A 27,926-nucleotide genomic window follows, 5' to 3' on the forward strand; every position below is an offset into this window, starting at 1 on the left:
CATTTGAGAATGTTTTCAGTCGTAGACAGTCCCCTCTTACTTGACACTTAGAATCTCACCACTTGATTTGCATAAAACTCTAAAAACAGACAAGAAGTCCGCAGGTGCATCCTGGAAATAGAGAGAAGGAGGTGTAAAATTGATGATGCTTCACTGACAGTCAAAGAAAATTCAGTTTCATTTAATACTCATCTTTTTTCAAACCTCTTTACTATTGCAGGTAAGTTAAACTAGAACAAGAAATATGACAAAAAGGGGAAATACAGGATGCACATCAAGCATTTTGTTACAATATTTTTTTATTATTATTTTGCTGAATAAACATATAGCAAAGGTCAGTAGAGCACATAAATCAAACAGTCACAACAGTAACTGCTCGTATTTTATGACATGAAAATGAGAACTAAACAAATGCCAGAAGCATTAAAGAGCCAGATAGATGTTAAATGCTGATTCTGACCCTTCTACTACTCAGTGGAACATTCTGACTTCTTGATGGTTTTCTCTGAAGTCTGTGAGCCCAAAGACACTTTACATGTATAAACCTTATCCATGTTCCAGTCTGATGTCTGGATGGTCAGAGAGCTGCTGATTTGGTAAGTCTGGTCTGGTCTCTGAACAGCAGTGCTGGTAGAGATCTCACTGCTGACTGGACTCCCACCAGCCAACCAGCTCACATCTGCAAAAGGCACAGACTGACTGGACAGACAGACCAGAGAAGCTGTGTTGGCCTGGAGCTCAGCACTGGACGGAGGGAAGACTGTCAGGACAGGAGGAGGGAGGCTGGAGCCTGAAAATACATGAAGAACATTCAGAAACATTGAAATAAATCAATTAAATACTAGAAAAGTTTTTAAGAAAAGAACTGTGTAACAGACAGCAGTGCATGAATATAATCTATGTGCTATTATAAATGATAACTTATTGTAGCCGTGAAAAAATTTAGCTTCTGCCAAATTAGAACCAATCCTCTATAGCAGCTGAGATTTCATGTACAAACACACAAACAAGAAAACCATTTCAGGTTATGTCCTACAACATCATCATGAAGCAATTTACTATAAAATAACAAAATTGAGTAAACTGAACAAATTAATATCTTCCAAGAAAACTACAAATCAAGAGTATCTAAAGCAGTAGAAATGTTACATTTCAAACACATAAACATTTACATCAGTCAGTATTTTTTAGTCTGAAACTCTTTAATGTGAAATAAAACAAAACCAGCTATGATAAACGTTAAACAGAATACAGTTGGCTCTAAAACTGAACCAGATTAAGGTCAGAATGTCAATTTTAATTTAGTGTTTTGCCTTTTTGAGATTTGACTTTTAGATTAGTTACTACTAATGAAGACTGAATTATTTTCACATTTTGTCTTTAAACAATGTCTCATCAAAGGTTAATAGGAATGACAGAGATCAATATCTGTCTCTAATCACAAAGTTAAAGAATTACTTTAACTGAATGTAATTCAAGTTGAATTCAACTTCAACTTCAGCTTTTTCAGTTCTGAAGAAGTGAATAAAAGAAGGTTCTTGTATTTCAAGGCTTCTTTTGAATATTAATAATTGATGAATAAAAATCCGAAACATAAGATATCAAAACATAAACACTGAATAATATGAAGAAGATCTCTCCTGCTTTATAATCAGTTTAAAAGCACTTACCTGTCACAATCAGCTTGGTGCCTTGTCCGAATACCACAGTGATTCAGTTTGTATACATGGCTGTACAAAAACCTCCTGACTGTCACTGATGAGGGGAGAGGAACTGAAACATCCTGTTGAGACCAACTTTCACTGTCATCTTTATTTTCCCCTCATCAGTCTGCTTATATTTCCTAACACATTGAATGACTGAGTTTTTACTTTATTGTCACATTCAAGTTTGTTTTTCTTTTTTTTTAAGTCCAAATCAGATTGAGATGTGAGCAACACAGTTTTTCTCATGTCTTTATCCACATCTGCATCACACAGTACATTTGTAACTTGTTACTCATAAGACTAAGCTGAAGCAGTGAATATGATTTATTATCTCACACTGATGTCTTTAACTTTAACCATAATAGATTTAAAATCTGAATGAAATCAGAAAGTTAGATTTTAAAGCTGAAAGTGTCACGGTACTGGGTCTGGATTCCAGCATGTTGTGTTTTTGATTAGTTTGATTAGTTATATAATTATGTAATTGATTAATTAATTACATAATTACATAATTTCCCCAGGGATTAATAAAGTATTCTGATTAGCTATATCATTTGATTTGTTGGTTTTCATGGTTTTATTCCCATTATTGTTTTCTGCTTATGTTACATTCTTAGTTATAGTCCTCAGCTTTCTGTTACCTTCCCTTCCCCGTGTTCCACGTTTCATGTTTAGTTACTCTTGTCTCTGTGCTCTGTGTTCGCTCTTCCCTTTCAGCCGTTTCTCCTTATAAAATCTGTGTCTCCGTGCCTGTCTTGTATTTCCTGTTTTATGTCCTGTGTTCAGTGGTTTCAGTCTTGCTTCTGCCCCGTCTTGTTATGTATGATTAGTCCCAGCTGTGTTTTCCTCCTGTTTCCCATTCCCTCGTTAACCCCTGGTGTATTTGCCTGTGTTTTTTTCTATTGCAGGTGTTGTGTCATTACCCTGTGTGCTGTGAATGTTCCTCTGAGCTCCTTGTCACCCAGGTTACTTCTGAGTCTGTTCATAGTTCCTTAGTTTTCGAGTTTTTCTGTTCCTAGTTCCTAGTTTCTAAGTTTTTTTTCTTTTCCTCTGTTTGTATTATTTAAGTTTGTTGACACAGCATTAAAGCTGCCTCCCTGAGTTCCCTCCTTGGTTTTTCGTGAGTCCTTCATGTGGGTCCTCATTCTGCCTGCCACACAGCCACACATGACAAAAACCCACATAGCAAAATTGGTATGGTCCGGATCTGGCCCACATAATGTGCTTACACGTGGCCCACATACCGCAAAGAATAACGGCCCTTTGGTGGCCCAGATCTGGTTTGCCAGAGGTGGCCCACACATGGGCCAGCACAAGGCCAGTTGCAGACACACTGGTGGTCCTGTGCTGGCCCAGAACAGTTTCAGCTCTGGCCCCAGATGTCAGCCTAATGTGTACCTTAATTAAGCCATGTAATAACAACATGTCTACAGAGATGAGGTGGAGCGGCTGTCTTCATGGTGTAAGGATAATAACCTTCTCTTAAACACGAAAAAGACTAAAGAACTCATAATCGACTACAGAAGACGTAAGACAGAAATCCAACCATTAATCATCAACGACGACTGTGTGGAGAGGGTGGCAGACTTCCGCTTCTTGGGAGTCAGCATAGAGGGAAACTTATCATGGAGTGTGAACACCTCTGAGCTACTGAAAAAGACACAACAGAGACTGTACTTTCTGAGAGTACTCAGAAAGAACAACATCACACAGAGACGTTGGTGTCTTTTTACAGAGCCTCCATCGAAAGCATACTAACATACTGCATAGGCATCTGGTACGCTAGCTGCACAGTGGCTCAGAAGAAAGCACTACAGGGAGTAATCAACGCTGCCCAAAGAACAATCGGCTTCCCTCTCCTCAAACTGGAAGATCTACACAGTTCTCGCTGCCTCAAAAGAGCTCATAACATTATAAAAGACATTTCACACCCTGGACACTCCATGTTCGAACTGTTGCCTTCAGCCAAACGATATAGAACAATATACACAAGGACTAACAGACTCAAACACAGTTTCTACCCAATTGCAATATCCTGTCTCAATGCTACCAAGAGTAGATGACGTTCACTGTCCCTGCTGTCATTTATTTATGCCCTGCTGTTGGAATGTTTTGATTGTTGAGTGATATATCAACTAGGACGTATGTCGAGTGACTGTATGTGGCATTAGGCCTGGATTGCTTGGGTGCATTTACTGTATGAGAAGATTGTATTTTATTTTATTCTCTATAGTATTTACAACATAGTTTTTAAGTATTTATTTATTTTTGTGAATGTTGCACTGATCAGAGACATCTCTCAATTTCATTGTACTTGTGACAATGACAATAAAGAATATTCTATTCTATGTGCCGGAACATAATAGTGCAAAAGTAAACTCTGTTCAGACTGATTCTTATATATTCGCCATATTCACCCAATCACACACTTTCTCTAAGCTGAGTGCTTCTTAACTACATTCATACACATTCACAATCTGGACACGCAGAGTGGTGGAGCCAGGGATCAAACCACTAACCTTGCAATTAGTAGATGACCTGCTCTACTGCCTGAGCTACAGCCACCCAGAGGTAAACATGAGTAAACCCTCACTAGGTTTTGGATAAAGTATACACTCACAAATCTGTTAAACCTGCATTTGAAACATTGGCTACCATAGCAGTATAGTATTACAACATGGCATTTGGGTCTTCTAACTAAAATAGGAAAATAGGAACATAAATAGTACCATCATTGCCAGACCTGGTCCACATCTGGTTGACATACACCCTGCCATGACACCAGTCAGTCAGAAGTGCCAGCTCGATGCCAGATCCGGGCCAGACCTGTTTTCTATGAGCCTGGGGCATATAAACCAAACCACAATCGGGCCAGATATGGCATGCCATCACATAAACAGTGCTATCTGGCCCATATCTGGATGACATACGTCTTATCATGCCAGAAGTCAGCCAGCAGTGCTGGCTTGAAACCAGATCCGAGCCAGACCTGCTTCCTATGTGGGAAGGTTCTATGTATGTGACAGTCAAGTACTTTCAGCTATTCTTTATTACATTTTGGAATTCTAAAGTGAAAAGAAGATTTGTCAAACCGTGTAGTGACATCTCACAACTGACTAAATGTCACAAAAACAAGTATGAATGGTTGTTTGCAAATATTATGACTTAGAAACTGTAGATAGTGAGTATAAAAAGCGAGAGAAATATATCCGTGTTTCCACCTTCAAATTCCACACTGTGAAAATCCAGTGAGGTGCAGTGGTGAAGGGGAAATCTAAAAGTACAGGAACTACAGAAATCTATGGCTGAACATTCAACAAGAAAAAAATGTAAAAGATACTCAGCATATCACAGCCAACACAAACAGAAAAAAAAAACATGACACAAAGCTTTATATCAAAAACAATCGACTGTGAAAGGGATAAGGAAAATCTATTTGAGCACTGTAATGCCAGTCACTTTATATTCCTAATTTATTGAGATGACTCTTTGAAACAGTAACTATAAGTCATATCATCAGTTTTTCTGGTTCATAATCATTTTTACATGTCTGACATTAAAAGTGTTCATATAAAAGCAGTTAGAGAGGAAAAAATGTTTGTCTGTAATATCCTTATCCTCACACATCTACATATATGAATGTATGAATTACCTTTTTGTGCATATTAATCAATCATATGGTGAAACAACTTTAGTGTAGTCTGAAGATTTATTAATAAAAATTTAATAGCACTTGTGACATCTTGCGAAATTAAAAATAAAAGTTATTTATGATATTTTATAATATAATATAACATAATTATAAATATAAAACACCAAACATTATGTACAGTGAAATTTGATTTCTTCTTGGTTGTTACTATTTTTTATTTTATTTTAAGCATCAGGAGTAAAACCTTGAGAAAAACAAGTAGAAATTTTGATGAAGTATTCATATGTGAGACAGTACGCTGACAGTACTTCTGATTTATCAAAACTATATTCAGAGCCACATATGAATAACGTTTTTTGTGTGTATTAGTCAGTAATATGGTAAAGCAATATTAGTGTAGTCTGGCTGGTGTTTGTTGATAAAAATAACATTTATTTAATAATACTTTCTGTTGGTAGTGAATTTACACTGAGTTTGCTTGATGGCTCTGATATCAGGATGTGAAAGGGCATCAAAAAGCAGAAGTATCTGTGAGGAGGTTTTTGTCACAGTGTAAATCACTGTGATACGAACTCATCAACAGAGCCATCCCATGTCTGACAGTAATAGACTGCAGAGTCTCCCTCCTCCACATTGTTGATGATCAAACGATAATCTGATGTTGACTGATGAGTGGATGTGAATTTTGGAGAGGAGAACCCAGAGCCATAGCTTGGAGAACTCCAGCCATGATAAAAGTACAGCACAAACTGAGGAACTCCTCCTGGGATCTGTTTATACCAGCGACAATGGCTGCCAGTAACAGTCCCCAGGTTACAGTCCATGGTGGCTGTCTCTCCTTTCCTCACTGATAAACCAGGAGGTTTCTGTGTCAGCACCGTCACACCACTCACACCTGCAAACAACAAGAAGACATGGAGTCAAGAGAAACACACTGAAATCTGTGTCCAAATGTGCAATATAAGTCAAAGTGTTTACATGTTAGAGCAGTGATGAGAGCACAGAGAGTCACCAGCATGTTCTCAGTGTTTGACGAAAGATGAACTTGTAGCTTCGAAACGGACTGTACTGCGTTTATTGGATAAAGAGGGGAGGTGCTGGAGGAGCCATTATATAAAACGACAAACAGGAGGAGGAGCATCAAAAATGTATATGCAAAATCTTTTGTCTTTACTATATTTATCACTATTTGTGTTGTTCTCCCGCCTATCAACCCATTACAACATTATTATTTTTTCTTTCTTTCTTTTTTTAACCTTTTTTCCTTTTTGCTGAAGCATTTAGTTAGGACTGGATCCGGTGACCCTGAATCCTTCCTTTTTACAGTGGGGGGATTCCTATGATTCACTGAGTGTTTCTTCTCAGGTCACCTTTCTCCCTCACTATGTGTCTATACATACAGTGCTCAGCATAAATGAGTACACTCCATTTAAAAAGTAGAAATTTAATCAGTAGCTCAATGAACAGAAGAACAGTTTCCAAAATTTTCACAAGGCTGAGTTTTATTGAACACTTGTTTATCTCCATAACATGAAATAAGGTTAATAATATAACTTAGATCACAAAATCTTCAGTTTTACTCAAATTGGTTGAAGCAAAAATGAATATACCCCACAACAAAAACTACTACATTTAGTATTTTGTATGACCACCATGATTTTCAAGGTCTGTAGGGAGAAGAGATCCTAAAACTCATAAAGAAACAGAGGGTACAAGAACTGGAAGGGGATATTAGCTTTCATTCATAAATCAAATCAATTCTGACATCTAATTTCATAATTGTAATGATTATGTTTAGACTGTATTTGGAGATGTCCAAATGTCTGATGTCCACTAAACTAATATAATAATTTCAGTCCCATTTCGTTCTGAGCTTATTCTGATGACTCTTCAAAAGACATACAAGCTCATATCATGAGTGTTTCTGGTTCATATTCATTTTTCACAGCCATGTCTGACATAAAACTGTTCTTATAAAAGTAGTTAGAAAAGAAAACAATATTTACCTCCAATGTGTTCATCTCTAATGTCTGTTTTCTGATTAATCAAAACTGTAATTTAATAGCCATATATGAACAATTCTTTTAAAACTTTGTTTTACTCAGTCTGAAGGTGAAACAGCATTTGTAATCTGAAGCTTGTCACTGAAAAATAACATTTAATATAATTTGAGCCGTGAATCTCTCTCTCTCTCGCTCTCTCTCTCTCTCTCTCTCTCTCTCTCCCTCTCTCGCTCTGGCACTAGATTGAGCCTTCACATTTATCATTACATGAAATCAAGTAGAGAATTTAAGCTTTTGCTTAGTGTGGCCCATTCTTTCATAAAGTTTATATATCTGAAATAAAAGGAAGCTGGTAATACTGCCACTACGATGACTAATCAAAACTGGTGGTAGCATTGAAATGACAGTGGGCTTAAGAGGTGTTGGTAGACCCTTTTAAAAGTTATTATAATTATAAATATAAAACATCAAACATTACACACTACCTAAAGGTTGATGTCACAGAATGATACTCATGATACTTTAAGTAACAGGAGTAAAACCTTGAGGGAATAAATAGCATCTGCTTTTATGGCACCATAACAGCTCATTTTAAACGGTGTGCTTGTCTTTTGGATGCTCACCTTTTCTTCACCTGTCCTCCTCTTTAGGTATCTCACCAATCTGCTGCACTCCTAATCTCCTCTGCTCCCTCCTCCTGATTTCTCTTCTGTCCTAATTGCAAAAAAGAATGTGTCAATAAACCTCCATCCAAATTTATGTATCAACTTATTTTATATATCAACTCAATCATGCATAATTTCATGCCCCAAGAGGTAAATAGTTCTCAAAGTCAATACTAAATGCCAGCTGCAGGTCAATATTTAAATCAGCTGATGACTCATATCAGCCATCATTCTGTTGCTTTTTATTCCTACTGGATTCTGTGCATTTTCCACCAAATGGCATCTGTCTTCACATTCACATGACCTTCTCTTTTATTAATTTGTTTGTTCTATTTCCATCCATTCACTTCCGCTTATCCTTTTCAGGGTCGCAGGGGGCGCTGGAGCCTATCCCAGCTGTCATAGGGCGAGAAGCGGGGTACACCCTGGACAGGTTGCCAGTCTGTCACAGGGCCAACACACAGGGACAGACAACCATACGCACTCACATTCACACCTAGTGGCAATTTGGATTATCCAATTAACCTATCCCCAAAAGTTGCATGTCTTTGGACGGTGGGAGGAAGCCGGAGTACCTGGAGGGAACCCACGCAAACACGGGGAGAACATGCAAACTCCACACAGAAAGACCCGGCCTGATGGTGGAATTGAACTCAGGACCTTCTTGCTGTGCGGCAACAGTGCTAACCACCGTGCCACCATGCTACCCTTGTTCTATTTCATTTGCAGTATTTTATTTTTAGAGTACTTTAATAATCACTCTCCTTTTACACATTTCATTCATTTCACACTGTGTAGTGTGTTCAAATATCCACTAGATTTCATTAATCCTCAGTGAACATGGAACATAACATAACATGTTAACTTCTACTGTATGCAGCACTGTTGACATTTACAAATAGCTAGGACCAGAGTCTATGTTCCCAGGAGCAGTTTGCACTGGAAGCCCTAAAATAATAGCCCACAGACCAGTGTAAATTTTGAACTGCCAGCTGGAGAAGAGAGGTGACGCTTAACTGAGAGTGAAGATTTATTTCCAAGTGCAGTATTTCTTCATTAATTTAAACCATTGTGAGAAAATAAATTCTTAATAGATTCTCCTCCTCAATATTTTTCAACATGACAATTTTTTTTTAATTTCACTGATACAACAGTAGCCATGTGTTTCACCACCATGTTGACACTCTGTGTTGAATAGACTTGAAACCACACTGTTTAAAGGCAGGAAATGACGAAGAGATGTAATGTTGTTGGATCTATTTAATATGTTATAGGAAAATTACTTCCCAGGTAGGACTCAATAATCGGGATTTTTCCAAGTTCTTGAGCCCTATGTGGATCCTATGTGAGTCCCAGTTATTGATTCTTCTAGCTCTTAAAGAAATAAAGAAAAAAATGACAAAAATTTGATAGGCTCTGGCTATAGAGAGATGTAAAACACGACAATGAGTGAAATGAATGAAACAAATGAAGACTAAACCAAACAAAAAAGAAAAATAAGAAGAAGAAAAAAGTGAAAAAAGTGCAAGAATTTACATTTCATTTCATTTCAGTTTTGTCATGAACTGTTGGAAATACGAGAATGGGACCCAAGAGCAGACTCAGTACACGAGTCGAACTATTTACAAGGTTTATTTACAAAATGTGAACTTAAACAAGAACATGGCTAGAAACTGAAACTTAAACAGAGCTAGAGCCGAGGAAGATTGAGGGCGCTGAAATGCTTAAACACAGGAGGCACAAGGAGAGCCAAGGAACAGGGAACTCTGCAACAGAAGAGAGGGAGGTTTCTGGGCAGGAAGGCAAGTGAATGATCAGAGGTGAGTACGTACTGCCATGGGGTGTGTTTACTTGCAGACTGGAGATGGTGAGTCCTGGGGGAGGTGTCTGTGAGAGTGTCCACTTGGGTGAGTACGATGAAGGATGTCCAGTCTCGGAGGAGTGACAACAGGCAGGAGGCAGGCGAGTGAACGAGGTGAGTATGGAAGTCCTTAGTTTGGGATCTGACTGTAGTAGTTGGTGCAATACGGACCAGAACGGACCAGAACTGAAGCGTGAATGTGGCAGGAGGAGAATCTGGTAGGAACTGAGGACATAGAGCAGCGTTAGATACAGGACAGAGGACTATGGATCAGTCCACTAGGAAGCCAAGTTAGCACCAGAGATAGCAGGACAAACTGGCGATGAGAAGCAGGTAGTGCCGGATTAAAAATCCTCCTTCTGATTGTTCCTGGATGAGGAGCAAGTGAGGTGCCAAAAACCCCGCCTTGGAGGATGGCCTGGATGCCTCTCGCACACGAAAATCCCTAGACACTCCTACGCAACAGGTTTCCATTACTGTAGATTGCAAACTTGGAGTCTCATTACACATGCAAAGATGTGGCCAGTCTCTAGCTTGCTCAGTAAATACTATTATTACAACCAACAACTTCAAACAAATATACCCTCTTGTTAAAATATGCACTGATGACTTCTTAGCATTTACACAAGAATATGTCGAGAAATTATATCATTATTTACCAACATATCTGTAGGCTGTCAGTCATCCAGGTCATGGCAGTCTAAGGAACTTGGGGAAAAAAGCGACTGGATGAGAGCACAGAGAGCCACCAGCATGTTTTCAGTTTGAGCTGAGAATGGACTTGTAAGGTTGAGAGCCACTACTACCTTTGTTGGATAAAGAGAGGAGGTGCTGGAGGAGCCTTTTTATAAAACAACAAACAGGAGGAGGAGCTTTGACAATATGTATAATTTTTGTCTTGACTACATTTACAGCTATTGGTGGTGACAATGTCTCCTGTCTGTCACTCCATTAAAATGTGATCATCTTAATTTCTTTCTTTTTTAATTGTTTTTTTTAATTTTATAATCACTTTTATACTCATGTACTACTTAAGAAAGAATTTTTTATTTGCTATATTTAACACTTTATCTTTCTGATTTTATTCAAATTTTAAATCAAGTATTGTTAAATTTTAAAGTTTCTCAAAAGGTGCCAATCAAGTTGTTTCAGCATTAGTTCAGTGTAAACCATCCTTTGTTAAATTTTGCGATCACGCAACTTACTAAGTTTCAGAAAATTATGAATGAAGGTTTGCAGATGTGATGACCAAAAACAGTTGATGGCTATTTTAAAAAGAAAGAGAAATATTAAAGTGTTTCCACCTTGAGGAGGAAAAGGGAATCCTGAAAATACAGAGTACAAAAATCTATGTTTGAACTCTTATCGTCAGTGATTCTGGTTCATATTCATTTTCACATGTCTGACATGAAAAGTGTTTTTATGAAAGCAGTTAGAGAATGTTAGGATTCAGAGATTCTTTTATTGTTACCATGTAACCTGCCTTATGATAAATGCATTAACAACATGTTTTACAGTATTATTTTATCAGTAATATTTCTTATAGCGTTCATATTGCATTGAATATGTTTGTTATCACATTGACCTTTCTATTCACAGGTTGAGTTCATTCTATACACAATGCATAACTGTGCTTGTTTAGAGTTGATGTTCCATCCAAGAGGGTTTTAAGCTTCACTGGTGAGAGTGTCCAGGTGATACATGTTGAGGGAAGATGAGAACATAGCAGGTTAATTGCATGCATGCTTACAATACACATTAAATCTAGCAACAGGCCTGAGCGAAAGCCCAAGTGTCTTCTGCTTCTTTTTGAGACCTGCGCCAATTCTGTTTACTTAGTGATTGGTGACGAGGGTCAATTATTAGCTCTTAACGATCCCGAAGCTTGAAGTTTATTACCTTAAAAGGCAGGTGTTATAGAAAAGAGAAGTTATATGACTGTTTATAGTTATTAAGATGTACGAGACGTGCTCATGTCTGTAAACAATGTATTTTTGACCTGTATTGACGTGTATGTGTGGGCGTTAATTTTCTATGCTATGAAACCAGCATTCAATGTATTTTTGTCAGAGGAAGACACATGCTGATGTTTCCTCTCCTGTGTTAATAAACTCATCGTTTGATTGCATTTGTCTGGTGCCTCCGTCGTTTGTTGTCTGGTCTGCAGTTGATCGATCTTGCTTCAAAAAGAACAAATGTTTATCTGTAATATGCTTATCCTGACACATCTACTTTCTGATTCATCAAAATTAATTTAAGAGCCATATGTCAATAACTTTTTTGTGTGTATTAGTCAATCATATGGTGAAACAATATTTGAATAGTCTGATGGTTGTCACTAAAAAAAATTAATAACAGGTAGTGTGTTTAGACTGAGCTTCCAAGATGTCTTTGTTATCAGTATTTGTAAAAATCTCAAAAAGCAGAAGTATCCGTGAGGAGGCTTTTGTCATAGTGTAAATCACTGTGATGCGTACTCATTAACAGAGCTGTCCCATGTCTGACAGTAATAGACTGCAGAGTCTCCCTCCTCCACATTGTTGATGATTAAACGATAATCTGTTGTTGACTGATGAGTGGATGTGAATTTTGGAGCAGAGAACCGAGAGCCGTAAAATGAAGAACTGTAGGTATGATGAAACCTCAGTACAAACTGAGGAACTCCTCCTGGAATCTGTTTATACCAACGAGCGTTACTGAGAGTAACAGTCCCCAGGCTACAGTCCATGGTGGCTGTCTCTCCTTTGCTCACTGATAAAACAGGAGGTTTCTGTGTCACCACATTCACACCACTCACACCTGCAAACAAGAAGCCATGGAGTCAAGACAAACAAACAGACTAATAAATCTTTCTTGAGGTCTGATTGGACGTATAAGTCCTCTTTACATGTTAATGCAGTGATCAGAGTACAGAGAGTCAGCAGCATGTTGTCGATGTGAGCTGAGAATTGACAAGAAAATGTGAAGAAAATGTGCTGGTTGAGCCATTTAATACAACTAGGAGGAGGAGGAGCTGTGAATCTCTCTCTCTCTCTCTCTCTCTCTCTCTCTCTCTGCTTCTCTCTATCTCTTTCTTTCTGAATTGGTTCCTTTGTTAAATTCTGTTAAATTATCTATCATTTCTGATTTAACTGGATATCTTTTTACCACTGCCACTAGATTGAGCCTTCACATTTATCATTAAATAAAATCAAGTAGATTTCAGTTTTTGCTTAGTGTGGACCATTCTTTTGTAAAGTTTATATATCTGAAATAAAAGGAAGCTGGTAAAACTCATATAAAAAAGTAATACTGCTATTACTGTGACTACGACTAATGCAAACTGGTGGTAACATTGAAACAGGGGGTTCAGGTGCATTGGGAGACTTGAAACATTGGGGTCTTAGTACAGCGCTGAAATCTTTTGGAGTTCCTCTTAATAACAGCACCTTTTTAATTAAAAGGTTATTTATCATATTTTATAGTCAAATTAATATAATTATAGATATATAAAATATCAACCAATATGTACTGCCTAGAGCTTGATGTCACAGAATGATACTGAAATAAACAAACAGTGAAATTTGATTTCTTCTTGTTTGTTACTGTTTGTTATTTTAAGCAACAGGAGTAAAACCTTGAGAAAAACAAGTGAAAATGTTGATAAAGTATTCATATATGAGACAGTATACTGACAGTACTTAGTTCAAATTTTAAATTTTCTGATTCATCAAAACTAATTTCAGAGCCATATAGGACTGACTTGTTTGTGTGTATTAGTGAATCATATCATGAAACAACATTATTGAATTCTGATGTTTGTCAATAAAAATAACATTTATTTAATAATACTTTCTGTAGGTAGTTAGTTTACACTGAGCTTTCACTTAAGTCTTTGTTATCAGGATGTGTAAATCTCAAAAAGCAGAAGTACCAGTGAGGAGGTTTTTGTCACAGTGTAAATCACTGTGATATGTGCTCATTAACAGAGCTGTCCCATGTCTGACAGTAATAGACTGCAGAGTCTCCCTCCTCCACATTGTTGATGATCAAACGATAATCTTTTGTTGACTGATGAGTGGATGTGAATTTTGGAGCAGAGAACCCAGAGCCATATTCTGGAGAACTCCAGCTATGATACATCCTCAGCACATACTGAGGAACTCCTCCTGGAATCTGTTTATACCAACGAGCATCATTAGTAACAGTCCCCAGGTTACAGTCCATGGTGGCTGTCTCTCCCTTCCTCACTGATAGAAGAGGTTTCTGTGTCAGCACCGTCACACCACTCACACCTGCAAACAACAAGAAGACATGGAGTCAAGAGAAACAAACAGACTAATAAATCTTTCTTGAGGTCTGATTGGATGTATAAGTCCTCTTTACATGTTAATGCAGTGATGAGAGTACAGAGAGTCACCAGCATGTTGTCGATATGAGCTGAGAATTGACAATAAAATGTGAAGAAAAGGTTCAGTTGAGCCATTTAATACAACTAGGAGGAGGAGGAGCTGTGAATCTCTCTCTCTCTCTCTCTCTCTCTCTCTCTCTCTCTCTCTCGCTCTGGCACTAGACTGAGCCTTCACACTTATCATTACATGAAATCAAGTAGAGAATTTAAGCTTTTGCTTAGTGTGGCCCATTCTTTTGTAAAGTTTATATTTCTGAAATAAAAGGAAGCTGGTAATACTGCCACTACAATCACTAATCAAAACTGGTGGTAGCATTGAAAAGACAGTGGGCTCAAGAGGTGTTGGTAGACCCTTTTATAAGTTATTATAATTATAAATATAAAACATCCAACATTACACACTACCTAAAGGTTGATGTCACAGAATGATACTCATGATACTTTAAGCAACAGGAGTAAAACCTTGAGGGAAAAAAAGTAAAAATGTTGATGAAGTGTTCACATGCGAGACAGTATGCTGACAGTACTTAGCTCAATTTTTAAACTTTACCATAAATACCATCTGCTTTTATGTCACCATAACAGCTCATTTTAAAAGGTGTGCTTGTCTTTTGGACGCTCACCTTTTCATCAACTGTCCTCCTCTCTAGGTATCTGACCAATCTGCTGCACTCTTAATCTCCTCTGCTCCCTCCTCCTGGTCTCTCTCCTGTCAATAACGTGTCAATAAACCTCCATCCAAATCTATGTATCAACTTATTTTATATATCAACTCAATCATGCATAATTTCATGCCCCAAAAGCTAAATAGTTCTCAAAGTCAATACTAAATGCCAGCTGCAGGTCAATATTTAAAGCAGCTGTCAAAGGACTTTGCAAAGAAAAGCGTCTGGACTTCTTTGACTTGCTTGAAGACGTTTCACCTCTCATCCGAGAAGCTTCTTCAGTTCTAAGGTCAAATGGCCGAGAGTCCCAGATTTAAACCCAGTGGGAGTATCCCCCCAAGGAGGGACAAAGGACCCCCTGGTGATCCTCTAATCACATGAGCCAAGGTGTGAAAGCGGGTGTGGGACCTAATCAGCCAGGGTTTCGGGTGAAACCCTGGCTGAACTGAAGAAGCTTCTCGGATGAGAGGTGAAACGTCTTCAAGCAACTCAAAGAAGTCCAGGCGCTTTTCTTTGCAAACTCCTTTGACTACGATGACCTGGATGACTGAGAACCTTCACAGACATTTAAAGCAGCTGATGATTCATATCTTTCATCATTCTGTTGCTTTTTATTCATACTGGATTCTGCGCATTTTCCACCAAATGGCATCTGTCTTCACATTCACATGACCTTCTCTTTTATTAATTTATTTGTTCTATTTCATTTGCAGTATTTTATTTTTAGAGTACTTTAATAATCACTCTCCTTTTACACATTTCATTCATTTCACACTGTGTAGTGTGTTCAAATATCCACTCGATTTCATTAATCCTCAGTGAACATGGAACATAACATAACATGTTAACTTCTACTGTATGCAGCACTGCTGACATTTACAAATAGCTAGAACCAGAGTCTATGTTCCCAGGAGCAGTTTGCACTGGAAGCCCTAAAATAATAGCCCACAGACCAGTGTAAATTTTGAACTGCCGACTGGAGAAAAGAGGTGACGCTTAACTGAGAGTGAAGATTTATTTCCAAGTGCAGTATTTCTTCATTAATTTAAACCATTGTGAGAAAATAAATTCTTAATAAATTCTCCTCCTCAATATTTTTCAACATGACAAATTTTTTTTAATTTCACTGATACAACAGTAGCCATGTGTTTCACCACCATGTTGACACTCTGTGTTGAATGGACTTGGAACCACACTGTTTAAAGGCAGGAAATGACGAAGAGATGTAATGTTGTTGGATCTATTTAATATTTTATAGGAAAATTACTTCCCACGTAGGACTCAATAATCGGGATTCTTCCAAGTTCTTGAGCCCTATGTGGATCCTATGTGAGTCCCAGTTATTGATTCTTCTAGCTCTTAAAGAAATAAAGAAAAAAATGACAAAACTTTGGTAGTCTCTGGCTATAGAGAAATGTAAAACACGACAATGAGTGAAATGAATGAAACAAATGAAGACTAAACCAAACAAAAAAGAAAAAGAAGAAGAAGAAAAAAGTGAAAAAAGTGCAAGAATTTACATTTCATTTCAGTTTTGTCATGAACTGTTGGAAATACAAGAATGGGACCCAAGAGCAGACTCAGTACACGAGTCAAACTATTTACAAGGTTTATTTACAAAATGTGAACTTAAACAAGAACATGGCTAGAAACTGAAACTTAAACAGAGCTAGAGCCGAGGAAGATTGAGGGCGCTGAAATGCTTAAACACAGGAGCCACACGGAGAGCCAAGGAACAGGGAACTCTGCAACAGAAGAGAGGGAGGTTTCTGGGCAGGAAGGCAAGTGAATGACCAGAGGTGAGTACATACTGCCATGGGGTGTGTTTACTTGCAGACTGGAGATGGTGAGTCCTGGGGGAGGTGTCTGTGAGAGTGTCCACTTGGGTGAGTACAATGAAGGATGTCCAGTCCCGGAGGAGTGACAACAGGCAGGAGGCAGGCGAGTGAACGAGGTGAGTATGGTCCTTAGTTTGGGATCTGACTGTAGTAGTTGGTGCAATACGGACCAGAACGGACCAGAACTGAAGCGTGAATGTGGCAGGAGGAGAATCTGATAGGAACTGAGGACATAGAGCAGCGTTAGATACAGGACAGAGGACTATGGATCAGTCCACTAGGAAGCCAAGTTAGCACCAGAGATAGCAGGACAAACTGGCGATGAGAAGCAGGTAGTGCCGGATTAAAAATCCTCCTTCTGATTGTTCCTGGATGAGGAGCAAGTGAGGTGCCGAAAACCCCGCCTTGGAGGATGGCCTGGATGCCTCTCGCACACGAAAATCCCTAGACACTCCTACGCAGCAGGTTTCCATTACTGTAGATTGCAAATTTGGAGTCTTGTTACACATGCAAAGATGTGGCCAGTCTCTAGCTTGCTCAGTAAATACTATTATTACAACCAACAACTTCAAACAAATATACCCTCTTGTTAAAATATGCACTGATGACTTCTTAGCATTTACACAAGAATATGTTGAGAAATTATATCATTATTTACCAACATATCTGTAGGCTGTCAGTCATCCAGGTCATGGCAGTCTAAGGAACTTGGGGAAAAAAGCGACTGGATGAGAGCACAGAGAGCCACCAGCATGTTTTCAGTTTGAGCTGAGAATGGACTTGTAAGGTTGAGAGCCACTACTACCTTTGTTGGATAAAGAGAGGAGGTGCTGGAGGAGCCTTTTTATAAAACAACAAACAGGAGAAGCTTTGAAAATATGTATAATTTTTGTCTTGACTACATTTACAGCTATTGGTGGTGACAATGTCTCCTGCCTGTTACTCCGTTACAATGTGATCATCTTCTGATTGTTTTTTCATTTCTTTCCTTTTTAACTGCTTTTTTGTTTTAATAATCACTTTTATACTCATGTACTACATAAGAAAGAATTTCTTATTTGATATATCTAACACTTTATCTTTCTGATTTCATTCAAATTTTAAATCAATTAGTGTTAGATTTTAAAGTTTCTCAAAAGGTGCCAATCAAGTAATTTTAGCATTAGTTCTGTGTAAACCATCCTTTGTTAAATTTTGCAATCACACAACTGACTAAATGTCAGGAAATTATGAATGAAAGTTTGTTTGCAAATGTGATGACCAAAAACAATTGATGGTGATTTTAAAAAGAAAGAGAAATATTAAAGTGTTTCCACCTTGAGGAGGGAAAGGGAAATCTGAAAGTACAGAGAATACAAAAATCTATGATTGAATTCTTATCATCGGTGATTCTGGTTCATATTCATTTTTCACATGTCTGACATATAAAGTATTTCTATAAAAGCAGTTAGAGAAGAACAAATGTTTATCTATAATATGCTTATCCTCACACATCTACTTTCTGATTCATCAAAATTAATTTAAGAGCCATATGTCAATAACTTTTTTGTGTGTATTTGTCAATCATATGGTGAAACAATATTTGAATAGTCTGATGGTTGTCACTAAAAAAAGTTAAGAACAGCTGGTGTGTTTACACTGAGCTTCTATGATGTCTTTGTTATCAGTATGTGTAAAAAATCTCAAAAAGCAGAAGTATCCTTGAGGAGGTTTTTGTCACACTGTAAATCACTGTGATGCGAACTCATTAGCAGAGCTGTCCCATGTCTGACAGTAATAGACTGCAGAGTCTCCCTCCTCCACATTCTTGATGATTAAACGATAATCTGTTGTTGACTGATGGGTGGATGTGAATTTTGGAGCAGAGAACCCAGAGCCATAATATGAAGAACTGTAGCTGCGATGAAACCTCAGCACGTACTGAGGAACTCCTCCTGGAATCTGTTTATACCAACGAGCATCACTGTTAGTAACAGTCCCCAGGTTACAGTCCATGGTGGCGGTCTCTCCTTTCCTCACTGATAAAACAGGAGGTTTCTGTGTCACCACCGTCACACCACTCACACCTGCAAACAACAAGAAGACATGGAGTCAAGAGAAACACACTGACTGATAATTCTTACTGTATAATTTGGTATATAAGACTCTTTACATGTTAGAGCAGTGATCAGAGTACAGAGAGTCACCAGCATGTTGTCAATGTCAGCTGAGATTTGACGGTAAGATTAGAAGAGGAGGTACTGGAGTAGCAATTTAATACAACTAGGAGGAGGAGGAGCTATGGCGTTCACACTCTCTCTCTGGATTGTTTCCTTTGTTAAATTCTCTTAAATGTTCTATATTTTCTAATAAATAATGTCAAGTGTTTTTACTAGGTATCTTTTTACCACTGCCACTGGTTTGAGTCAAATAATATACTGCCACTACTACTGACTAATTACACTTGGTGGTAATAGTGGTAGCAACACTGGGCTCATTTAACAAACTGAGTCTAATGTTTTTAAAGTTGAAGGTAATTTTAAAAAAAGAAGAAGTTCATTCATTGTCAGTATTTTTTCACTCCTTCCAGAATGACTGGAAAGATTTAATGTTTTTCAGAATTCATGAAAGCTGTAGTGTCTTATTCAAGTTTTCCTTGCAATATTGAGTTACTGTGCTTTATTTACCGAGTCACCCTTTCCCAAAGTCTTTCTGTGGAGATTGCTGTCCTAAAGATGAGAAATCTCCCAGAATATACAGAAGACACAATAAACTGATGTGCAGCAAAAACCTTTATGGTAATTTAAATAATTTCCAAATTATTTCTGCTGATCTACTAGTATTTTCCAGCAGTCATCTCTAGGTTTTACATGGTCATATGGTCCCCAAACAGAGTAAATATCCAGTAAGTGTCAGTTCTCTGGGAGAAGAGCATCACTGAACAGACACACATCAAACCTTGAGGCAGATGGGCACAGCAGCAGGCACTGACACCTGGTGTCACTCCTGTCAGCTAACAACAGGAAACTGAGACTAGATCTCATACAGATGATTCATCTGATTCATATTTCCCCTAATAAGCCTACACAGATCAAAATATAATGAAGTTTTAAGTTAGATGAAGCTTTAAGTTAATTTGCAGCAAAACCACAATGCAGTAGTTTACAGGAATTCCTTTATATCAACTACTTATTACCTCAATACTTTTAAATAAAATCGCACTCTTCAGTGGCTGAGACTGATTGGACAATGACTCCCCCTTGTGGGGAAAATATATTTATTTTACAATGCTATTTATTTTTTACACATTTATTTTCTACTCTTGGGTGATCGTGGCTCAAGAGTTGGGAGTTCGCCTTGTAATCGGAAGGTTGCCGGTTCGAGCCCCGGCTTGGACAGTCTCGGTCGTTGTGTCCTTGGGCAAGACACTTCACCCGTTGCCTACTGGTGGTGGTCAGAGGGCGCCAGTGTTCGGCAGCCTCGCCTCTGTCAGTGCGCCCCAGGGTGGCTGTGGCTACAATGTAGCTTGCCATCACCAGTGTGTGAATGGGTGGATGACTGGATATGTAAAGCGCTTTGAGGTACTTAGGGACTGTTAAAGCGCTATATAAATACAGGCCATTTACTATTTACCAACTTATTTATTTGACTTTCAGCATCAGTGATTTTCAGCATTTTCGCCTTTCCACCTTTGGAAAAATTAAAACACACTTTAACTTTTGACTGATATTATCTGAATAGTTATTTACCATTTAACATCTTTGAGCCTTCACAGTGACGAATAAAAAAATATATATATATTTTTTTATAAGGTTCATATAACATTCAAGGGGAATAAGGTTCGAGTCATAGGTATTTTTTTTAACCTCACATATAAAAGTGACATCAATTTCTGGTCTTTGCATATTATTTTATCATCACGAAGGATTTCTCCTTTTTTTGTCCATAAGCCAAGTTTAAAAGCAACAATGATTATTTATAAAATAATAAAAAGGTTAACATTTTTGGATTTTTCCAGTCAGGGACAGTCCCCTTTCACTTAGGACTTGATTTGCATAAAACTCTAAATACAGAGAAGAAGCCTCCAGGTGCATCCTAGAAGACAGAGGGGGAGGTGTAGATAGTTTCAGTTAGTACTCATTTTGGGGGGTTTCTTTTCAAACCACGTTTATTGCAGGAAACTTAAACCAGAACATAAAATATTAATTATCTTTTCAGGCACTCTAATTCTCTATATTTTTTTTAATATACTAATAAAATAATAATAATAAAATACTCAGGAATTTTTTTACTTTTGTTTTTTGAAGTGGAAGTTTGGAAACTAACATGAAGCTATGATAACCTCACCACAAGTAAAGAACTTATGGACATGCACACACTAGCACATAGACATACAGAAGAGTTGAGGAAATTCAAACTGGCAGAAGAAGAAAATGCTACATTGTCTCAAATGTTCACTTGCAATATTTTTTATTATCATATTACAGAATAAATGCATAGCAAACATCAACTGCTAGTATTTTCTTACATATACACATGCACACAAAAAAAATACCAAAAGGATTGAAGAGCAAACTTTAAATGCTGATTCTGACCCGTCTGCTAGTCAGTGCTACAGGCTGATTTGCTGATGGCTTTCTCTGAAGTCTGTGAGCCCAAAGACACTTTACATGTATAAACCTTATCCATGTTCCAGTCTGATGTCTGGATGGTCAGAGAGCTGCTGATTTGGTAAGTCTGGTCTGGTCTCTGAACAGCAGTGCTGGTAGAGATCTCACTGCTCACTGGACTCCCACCAGCCAACCAGCTCACATCTGCAAAAGGCACAGACTGACTGGACAGACAGATCAGAGAAGCTGTGTTGGACTGGAGCTCAGCACTGGACGGAGGGAAGACTGTCAGGACAGGAGGAGGGAGGCTGGAGCCTGAAAATACATGAAGGACATTTAAAAAAATAAAAATAAAAAATGAATAAATAAAAACTAGAAATGGATGAGAATGGATCAATATAAAGTAATGGATGAAAAAAATACTATACTTTAACTCCCAAAATAGCTAAAATAACTTCTCCAAAATACATAAAAGTTATGTCTTACAACATCATCATCAGGCCAGAGATATTGGATGAAGATGATATTTATTATAAAATAAAGAACTCGCATAAAAGACAATGACATCTGCAAAAAAATAAGGAATAGTCATCTAAGAACAGAACAAAAAAACTAGATTTTTTTTTAATCATATAATTATTTTTTCATCCTTGTGAAATAAAACAATACCAGCTATGACAAACTGCAGACAAAATGGGTTTAATTCTAAAATCAAGCAACACTAAGGTTAAGGTCAGATTGTTGAATTATAGTCGTTTTTCCACCTTAGGTCAAATGTTTGAGAGAACATGGAATAATTTCCAGCAAATATTATTTAAAAAATGTTTTCTGAAAGGTAGATAATACTATCATTTTATAATAATAATATAAGTTCAATATCTGTGTCTGTGCACTAATGAAGAACTTAAGTCACATTACAACGTGTGATCAACTCTGTAGCTTGCAGACTGCATGAAACAGCAAAAAAAAAAAAGTCTAAAGAAAAATCTAAGTATATGAGAAATGAGAAAATTAGAGAATCTAAGCATAAACACAAATACCTCCTGTTTCATCATCAGTTTAAAAGTACTTACTTGTCACAATCAGCTTGGTGCCTTGTCCGAATACCACAGTGATTCAGTTTGTATACATGGCTGTACAAAACCCTCCTGACTGTCACTGATGAGGGGAGAGGAACTGAAACATCCAATTGAGACCAACTTTCACTGTCAGTGTCACTTCTTATATTGTTGATCAAATGCTAATCTGATGTTGACTGATGGGTACATGTGAATTTTGGAGAGGAGAGCCCAAACCCATAAAGTGGAAAAATATAGCTACAATAAAAATACAGCACAGGGATGGGACTTGAGAAGAATTTAGTGATTTAGTGATTATCAATATTATTTATCAATTTGATTCCTAATTGATTCTCTCTGATTCTCACTGGCTTTGCTTCTAGAGTCACCAACATCACTAAAAAGCATATTAAACACATTACATTCATGCAAATCATTTGCACGCTGTGTGGTCAAACATTTGAACTTGTTAGAAGTATTTCCCCTCTTTGCTGTGATCATTGTTGGGTTATTACTCAAAAAAAGTAATGTTTTATACATTACTCATTACTATTCTTAAAGATAATGCACATGATTGAATTATTCCCAGTAGAAAGTAATTCTTTACGCTACTAGTTACATTACTTTTGCGTTTCTCCATGAAATGGCCTAAAATTCATTGTCTCATAATTGCCAGTGAACTATATAAACCTGAGGCTACAGTCCCATACACCAACAGAAATCCATATCCTAAGGAGGACACACATGATCTTTCTCTTAGTGTTAAGGTGTGAACTCAAAGCCATCAGCACAGCAGTCGTCACTGTGATTCTAGTTTAGAAACATGAACAGGTAGAAAAGGAGGCTGCAGTCTGACTGCTCATCACTGCTTTTGTTACCTGTTGAAGTTTAGACTCTGGCTGCTGGGCTGGGGGCAGCATTTACACAGCTTTAACCTTATAGATTTGACAAGGTAAGCACTATTGTCTATTTTTAGATTTGCCTCATCAAATCTAAAAATAATACATAATACATATTACATGCCTATTTACCAACTAGTACACACCGATGCAAGGAGGGCAGGGTTATCTTTTTAGCTTGCTCTATATTTTAAATGCACAGTACAACAACAAATTAACAAAAAAAAGTTAAAGTCAAAAAAATGTAATGATTTCAAATGGTTAGAATTTATTTATAAAATCTGTAGAGTCTCTCATTTAGTTTTTTGTCACAGTGAATGAGGGTTAATATTCTTCCTTTAAAACAACATATGATATAAAGAGGTGTTCCTAAAAACACACACAACGGAAATATTTGCTTCTATTTTATTTATGTCTGTATGTCTTAATCAGAGCCATCCCATGTCTGACAGAAATACCAAGCATCAGCATTTATGGCTGATGCTTGGCTCTGGGTTCTCTCTGAGGAGAACATCAACAGAATGTATGTTGTCAAAGTCAAGTGGTAATAAAAGGTTAGATAGTGAACAGAACTGAGAGTCCCTCAATGAAAAATAAGAATTGGTAAGAGAGAAAATAATACTCTCAAAATAGAGTAATTCATTGTTTATTAACAGTTAGTAGGTTGGTTTCAAAAAGCAGAAGTAACAGTGAGGAGGTTTTTGTCATGGTGTAAAATACTGTGATGCATGCTCTTTAGCAGAGTCATCCCATGTGTGACAGTAATAGACTGCAGAGTCTCCCTCCTCCACATTGCTGATGATCAAACGATAATCTGTTGTTGACTGATGAGTGGATGTGAATTTTGGAGCAGAGAACCCAGAGCCATAGCGTGGAGAACTCCAGCCATGATGAAACCTCACTACATGCTGAGGAACTCCTCCTGGAATCTGTTTATACCACCGAGCAGACTGGTCAGTAACAGTCCCCAGGTTACAGTCCATGGTGGCTGTCTCTCCTTTGTTCACTGATAAAACAGGAGGTTTCTGTGTCACCACTGTCACACCACTCACACCTGCAAACAATAAGAAGACATGGAGTCAAGAGAAACACACTGACATTAGTACATATGTGTGCAATATAAGTCAAGGTGTTTACATGTTAGAGCAGTGATGAGAGCACAAAGAGTCACCAGCATGTTATCGGTGTGAGCTGAGAATGTACTTCTAATTTGTAACCTTAAAGTGGCTGTACTGCTTCTGTAGGATGAAGAGAGGAGGTGCTGAAGGAGCCTTTTAATACAACTAACAGGAGGAGGAGCTTAAAAATACATACGTATATTTCTCATCTTGACTTGACTTGGTAATGTTTTCAGCATCATCAGCTTCTTGTTGTTATTTCTTTCCTTCTTTTTTCTTTTTTTAATTTTTACAATATTTTCATGTCAAGTTTTAACTTGATCCCTTTTCAGAATTTACAGATAGATTTAAGTTTCTCAACAAGTGATATCAAGTAGATAATTTAAACAAAAATTAAACCATACCTTTAACAAAAAGTGAGGATTACTTAATGTAAGGCTTATAAAAGCTGAAAATAATTTGAAAAGAAGTGTGTTTATGTTTGATGTTTTTCAGATATCATGAAAGTTGTTGTGTATCTCAGGTTTGTGTGACAGTCTGAGTCACTGTTCTGCTCAGTATTTCTGTCAGACATGGGATGACTCTGTAAGTTAAGCTGAAAGCAGAAATGCCATATGCCATCTGCCTCCAACCACTAATGTAACACCATTACATGTTTTGTTCGAGATTTAATGATTTGAGATGAGTAATGTTGGATTCTTTTTAAAACTGTAATGTCTCTAATTTAGGTTTTTTGTCACAGCCTCAATCAATGTGATTCAGCTTCAACAGCACAACCACCCCAAGTCTCATGGAAATAGCAAACAGAGTCTCCTGCCTCTGCCTGCTTGGTAATAAAGTTGAATAGAGGTGAATCAGTCCGAGGAGAATCTTGTTGTAAAGCTGGATGAGCCGTCAGATTGGTCACATCTTAAAATAAATGAGGACTCACATCTCCAACTGTGTGCAGCTGGTGAGTTTGTTTGACAGCTCTGTGATCAGTATAAAGTATGAACAAGCAGAAGTATCTGTGAAAAGGTTTATGTCACAGTGTAAATTTGTGATGCAGCATCCCTTGTGAAGCTGTCCCCTGACAGTAATAGATTGTAGAGTTTCCCTCCTCCACACTGATGATGATAATCTGATGTTGACTGATGACTTGATGTGAATTTTGAGAGGAGAAACCTGAACCATATTTTTTGAGAACTCCAGTCATGACGAAACTTCAGTACATGCTGATTGTCTCCTCCTGGAATATGTTTATGCCAGCGAGCAGACTGGTCAGTTGCAGTCCTCAGGTTACAGTCCGAGCTGGCTGTCTCTCCTTTTCTCACTGATACAACAGGAAGTTTCTGTGTCACTCACACCTGCAAACAACAAGAAGACACGGAGTCAAGAGAAAGACACAATGACATCTGCACATGTGGGTTAAACCTTTTACCTGTTTTTGTGATTTCTAAAATGTAGACAAATGAGCTAACAGCACATGCATTACACAGGTATCTATTAAGTGTGACATTCTGGTGTCTTGATGGTTTTCACAAAGTCACTGCTGATTTGGAAAGTCTGTGCTGGTGTCTGAACAGCAGTGCTGGCAGAGATCCCACTGCTCACTGAAAAAAAAGCAGAAGTAACAGTGAGGAGGTTTTTGTCATGGTGTAAATTACTGTGATACCTCCTCTTTAGCAGAGTCATCCCATGTGTGACAGTAATAGACTGCAGAGTCTCCCTCCTCCACATTGTTTATGATCAAACGATAATCTGAACCTGACTGATGAGTAGAATTGAATTTTGGAGAGGAGAATCCAGAGCTATATTTTGGAGATGTCCATTCATGAAACATCCTCAGCATATACTGAGGAACTCCTCCTGGAATCTGTTTATACCAACGAGCACTGTTAACTACAGTCCCCAGGTTACAGTCCATAGTGGCTGTCTCTCCTTTGCTCACTGATAAAACAGGAGGTTTCTGTGTCACCACCGTCACACCACTCACACCTGCAAACAACAGAAAGACATGAAGTCAAGAGAAACAATCACTCACTGATAATTCTTGCCTTTATAATTTGGTATATAAGACTCTTTACATGTTAGACCAGCGATCAGAGTACAGAGAGTCACCAGCATGTTGTCAATGTCAGCTGAGATTTGACGGTAAGATTTGAAGAGGAGGTACTAGAGTAGCAATTTAATACAACTAGGAGGAGGAGGAGCTATGTCGCTCGCACTCTCTCTTGATTGTTTCCTTAAAAACTTTATATTTTCTGTTAAGTAATGTCCAGTGCCTTTACTAGATATTTTTTTTACCACTGCCGCTGGTTTGAGCCTTCACATTTATCATCAAATAATATACTGCAACTACTACTGACTAATTATACCTGGTGGTAATATTAGTGGTTGCAACACTGGGCTCATCTAACAAACTGAGTGTATTGTTATTAAAGTTGAAGGTAATTTTTTTAATGCATTCATTATCAGTATTTTTTCACTCCTTATGGAATGACTGGAAATATTTAATGTTTTTTCAGAATTCATGAAAGCTGTAGTGTCTCTAATTCAAGTATTCCTTGCAATATTCAGTTACTGTGCTTTATTTACCAAGTCACCCTTTCGGTGGAGATTCCTGTTCTTAAGATGAGGAATCTCCCAGAATATACAGAAAACACAATAAATTGCTGTGCAGCAAAAACTTAATTTAAATAATTTCCAAATTATTTCTGCTGATCTACTGGTATTTTCCCACACAGTCATCTCTTGGCTTTACATGGTCATATGCCCCCCCTCCAAAAAGTAAATATCCAGTACATGGCAGTTATCTGGGAGAAAATGTCTTGTTGATGCTAGAGGTCAAAGGTCCAATCGCACTCTTCAGTGGATGAGATGACAACGACTCCCCCTTGTGGGGAAAATTTATTTATTTTTCAACGCTATTTTCTTTCGCCCACTTAGAATGCCAATCATCCTCAGCTGTCTTAATCTACTTTGTGTTATTTTTTTATTTTTTTTCTACTTTGTGTTATAACCTTTTTGTTTTTCTGAAGGCCTTGGCACCAGAACAAACACACAGTATTCACACATTAAACCTCACATCATCACCTTTTAATTCAATTCAGTTTTCATAAAGACTAGAACTTTAAATATAGCACAAGTAGAAAACAATCAAGAGAACTAAAACCATGATTGACACTAAATCAAGGAATATTAACAAAACTCAAAAATACATGAGCACTGTGTTATAGACCCAGTGCAATGACACTTTTAAAACGAAGAAACCTCCAACAGAACCAGGGTCAGTGAGGGGTGGCCATCTGCTACGACCAAGTTGGGGTGAGGGGAGGCAGACAGCAAAAAAGATCAGATTAAATTCAATGTGCTGTATAAACACATAGAGAGTAAAAAAGGGGAATGAAGAAAGACATCATGGGAAGCCCTCAGCAACTTGGATCTATTGAAGCATAACTATAGGAGAATTCAGGGTCACCTGGTCCAGCCCTGATCTTATG

General features: G+C 37.7%; 2 protein-coding genes across 4 annotated transcripts; both read right to left on the bottom strand.

The window, feature by feature from the left end:
• Nucleotides 1-189: 189 nt before the first annotated feature.
• LOC116336336 (immunoglobulin lambda-1 light chain-like) lies at nt 190-24,625 on the bottom strand. Of its 3 annotated transcripts, none has more exons than XM_039611084.1 (4): nt 24,464-24,625; nt 18,519-18,846; nt 1,671-1,702; nt 190-790 (listed from the first exon to the last, which is right to left on the bottom strand). In XM_039611084.1, exons 1-4 carry the CDS (start codon nt 24,501-24,503, stop codon nt 468-470), a joined length of 723 nt encoding a protein of 240 aa, XP_039467018.1. In that variant the 5' UTR covers nt 24,504-24,625; the 3' UTR covers nt 190-467. The 3 variants fall into 3 exon arrangements, with proteins under 3 accessions (XP_039467018.1, XP_039467019.1, XP_039467017.1); XM_039611085.1 differs by lacking the exons at nt 18,519-18,846; nt 24,464-24,625 and adding exons at nt 5,928-6,253; nt 6,337-6,391 and having other exon boundaries at nt 1,671-1,704; XM_039611083.1 differs by lacking the exon at nt 24,464-24,625 and adding an exon at nt 18,933-18,989 and having other exon boundaries at nt 191-790.
• LOC116336335 (immunoglobulin lambda-1 light chain-like) lies at nt 21,230-26,563 on the bottom strand. Its single transcript, XM_039611086.1, has 4 exons — nt 26,511-26,563; nt 26,099-26,421; nt 22,443-22,476; nt 21,230-21,684 (listed from the first exon to the last, which is right to left on the bottom strand). Exons 1-4 carry the CDS (start codon nt 26,548-26,550, stop codon nt 21,362-21,364), a joined length of 720 nt encoding a protein of 239 aa, XP_039467020.1. The 5' UTR covers nt 26,551-26,563; the 3' UTR covers nt 21,230-21,361.
• Nucleotides 26,564-27,926: the final 1,363 nt, after the last annotated feature.

The sequence above is a fragment of the Oreochromis aureus genome, linkage group 4, assembly GCF_013358895.1.
Source record: "Oreochromis aureus strain Israel breed Guangdong linkage group 4, ZZ_aureus, whole genome shotgun sequence".
NCBI lineage: Eukaryota > Metazoa > Chordata > Actinopteri > Cichliformes > Cichlidae > Oreochromis > Oreochromis aureus.

Excerpts from the sequence above, each read along its gene's own strand:
- LOC116336336 (XM_039611084.1), bottom strand. The coding sequence starts at position 24,503 with ATGCTGGTGACTCTTTGTGCTCTCATCACTGCTCTAACAT. Across the intron at positions 18,847-24,463 it reads TCTCATCACTGCTCTAACAT|GTGTGAGTGGTGTGACGGTG; the intron begins GTAAACACCTTG and ends TGTTGTTTGCAG. Across the intron at positions 791-1,670 it reads CACCAAGCTGATTGTGACAG|GCTCCAGCCTCCCTCCTCCT; the intron begins GTAAGTGCTTTT and ends ATGTATTTTCAG.
- LOC116336335 (XM_039611086.1), bottom strand. The coding sequence starts at position 26,550 with ATGCTGGTGACTCTCTGTACTCTGATCGCTGGTCTAACAT. Across the intron at positions 26,422-26,510 it reads TCTGATCGCTGGTCTAACAT|GTGTGAGTGGTGTGACGGTG; the intron begins GTAAAGAGTCTT and ends TGTTGTTTGCAG. Across the intron at positions 21,685-22,442 it reads CACCAAGCTGATTGTGACAA|GCTCCAGCCTCCCTCCTCCT; the intron begins GTAAGTACTTTT and ends ATGTATTTTCAG.